Source organism: Osmerus mordax, chromosome 6 (assembly GCF_038355195.1).
Source record: "Osmerus mordax isolate fOsmMor3 chromosome 6, fOsmMor3.pri, whole genome shotgun sequence".
NCBI lineage: Eukaryota > Metazoa > Chordata > Actinopteri > Osmeriformes > Osmeridae > Osmerus > Osmerus mordax.
In genome coordinates, this window is record NC_090055.1 from 19310422 (window position 1) to 19312751 (window position 2330).

The 2330-nt window shown below is 62.9% G+C and overlaps 1 protein-coding gene across 1 annotated transcript in view; it reads right to left on the reverse strand.

Moving 5' to 3' along the window:
- Window positions 1–792: 792 nt before the first annotated feature.
- Window positions 793–2330, reverse strand: part of LOC136944385 (adhesion G protein-coupled receptor B1-like) — a 56979-nt gene continuing 55441 nt past the window's right edge. The window contains 6 exon segments of the mRNA XM_067238133.1: window positions 793–839; window positions 842–880; window positions 883–985; window positions 1118–1276; window positions 1592–2117; window positions 2249–2316. Coding sequence (XP_067094234.1) covers window positions 793–839; window positions 842–880; window positions 883–985; window positions 1118–1276; window positions 1592–2117; window positions 2249–2316 — 942 coding nt within the window.

A 2330-nucleotide genomic window follows, 5' to 3' on the forward strand; every position in this document is an offset into this window, starting at 1 on the left:
ATTAGTGGGGTCCTCTTTTCGAAGATCCTCCGAGAGACCCTGTTCACTGTGGACGACCTAGGCGTGATGGCTGCTTGGAGTCTGGAAACTGTTGCTTAGTTACATCTTGTTTTGTTTGAGAAAGTCCAATCCGCCATCTTTCTCTACCTCCTCTGGTCTCAACCACCATCTCCCTCATCCCCCTCTTGTCCGGTCACTCGCTTTCTTCTACTTCCTGTGCTCCGGCCAATGGCGAGATACGGAGTGGAGAGGTGGAGGGGGGGGCTGGGTTGGTTAGGGCGGGTGGGGCCGGTGGGGATGGGGACTTTTGGGCATTGGGTCTGGGGGCTGGTGGGATGGGGGCAGGTATAGGGCAGGGCTGGGGCGTGTAGGGCAGGGCTGGGGGGTGAGGCGGGCAGGGCTGGGGGGTGGTGGGCAGGGCTGGGGGGTGGGGGGGTGGGGGGCAGGGCTGGGGGCAGGGCTGGGGCATGTAGGGCGGGGCTGGGGGGTGGCGGGGCAGGGCTGGGGGGTGGTGGGGACAGGGCTCGGGGCGTGTAGGCAGGGCTGGGGGGTCGGTGGAGCAGGGCTGACGTGTGGGGGGCAGGGCTGGGGCGTGTAGGGCGGGGCTGGGGGGTGGGGGCAGGGCTGGGGGGTGGGGGGCCAGGGCTGGCGGGGTGGGGGCAGGACTGGGGCGTGTAGGGCAGGGCTGGGGGGTGGGGGGCAGGGCTGGGCGGTGGGGGGGCAGGGCTGGGAGTTGGTGTAGGGCAAGGCTGGGGGGGCTGGTGGGGAAGGTGGGAATGGGGGCTGGGGGGGTCACACCTCGGTCTGAAGGTCCATGATCTCCTGGCCCACCAGGGGATGGTGGCGCTGGCCTTCTCCCACTCCACCGCCTGCATCTCCAGGGAGACGCCGCCAGGGGCTCCAGGTCCTTCCTCACCCAAGAGGGGGGAGAGTGGGTCTTCCTGATGCCCTCCCACGCCCTCTTACTGGGGGTCTGCTGCTTGTCCTGCAGGAGGAGGGGGGGGGGGCAACGGTAGACAACGTTAGACCTCAGAGAAAGACACAGAGATAAAAGAGAGAGACAAAGAGACAGAGAGAGAGAGAGACAGAGAGAGAGAGAGACAGAAGCGGTCCGTACGCTCATGTTGGTCTTGTCGCTGCCAGTGGACGACACGCTCCACCTCTTGACCAGCTTGGCGTCGCCGGGCGGAGAATCGCGCTCTTTATCGGCGCTGTGGATCTTCCTGTTCAGGTCCTGGAACATGTCCTGGTGGCGTTTCCGAGTGTGCATGATCTTCTACAAACACGACACACACACAAACACACAACACACACGTGTTAACCCCAGTCAGCACTCTCTGTCTAAAGCAAACCTCAGACTTCCCCAAAGACTGGTGTTATGAATTTGTTGTTCCAGTCAAGTCAGTCAGTCACAGTGGAGTGAAAGTGAAAAGAGATTTGCTCGACCACTTAACAACCACTGAGGTCTTTTTGTTGAATCAAAATGAGTTGCGTGTTTGAATTTACCTCAAGTCGAGCTCCGCGTAGCGGGATTTCCGTCTCTGGTGGGGGAACGATGGAGAGAGGGAGAAAAAGAGAGATAAATGATTACATTTGATATCAGAGAGGCAGACTGCTGAACAGCTCCCTGGGCGTCAGTGAGGGAGCGAGCTGCGTCTGCCGAGCGAGGCTGCGTCTCTGCCGAGCGAGGCTGCGTTTCTTCCCCGAGCGAGGCTGCGTCTCTAGCCGAGCGAGGCTGCGTCTCTCCGAGCGAGGCTGCGTTTCTCCCGAGCGAGGCTGCGTCTCTCTCCCGAGCGAGGCTGCGTTTCTCCCGAGCGAGGCTGCGTTTCTCCCGAGCGAGGCTGCGTTTCGGCCGAGAGAGGCTGCGTTTCTCCCGAGAGAGGCTGCGTTTCTCCCGAGCGAGGCTGCGTTTGGGCCGAGCGAGGCCTGCGTTCTCTCCCGAACGAGGCTGCGTTTCTCCCGAGCGAGGCTGCGTCTCTGCCGAGCCGAGGCTGCGTTTCTCCCGAGCGAGGCTGCGTCTCTGCTGAGCGAGGCTGCGTCTCTGCGGAGCGAGGCTGCGTGTCTGTGGAGCGAGGCTGCGTTTCTGACGAGCGAGGCTGCGTTTCTCCCGAGTGAGGCTGCGTTTGGGCCGAGCGAGGCGTGGAGAGAGAGGAGACTCCAGTCCCGCTGGCGCCAGCGTTCGCTGCCACAGCAATGTGCCCTCCTGACCTTTGCTTCCCCCACCACGAGCCGGGAGGGCAAACCTGACCTTCGGCCCGCCCGGTTGCCGTGGCCAGCTGTGACGGCGCACTGCATGGTGGGTAGTGTGTTTTGACCCTGAGGTGGAGAGA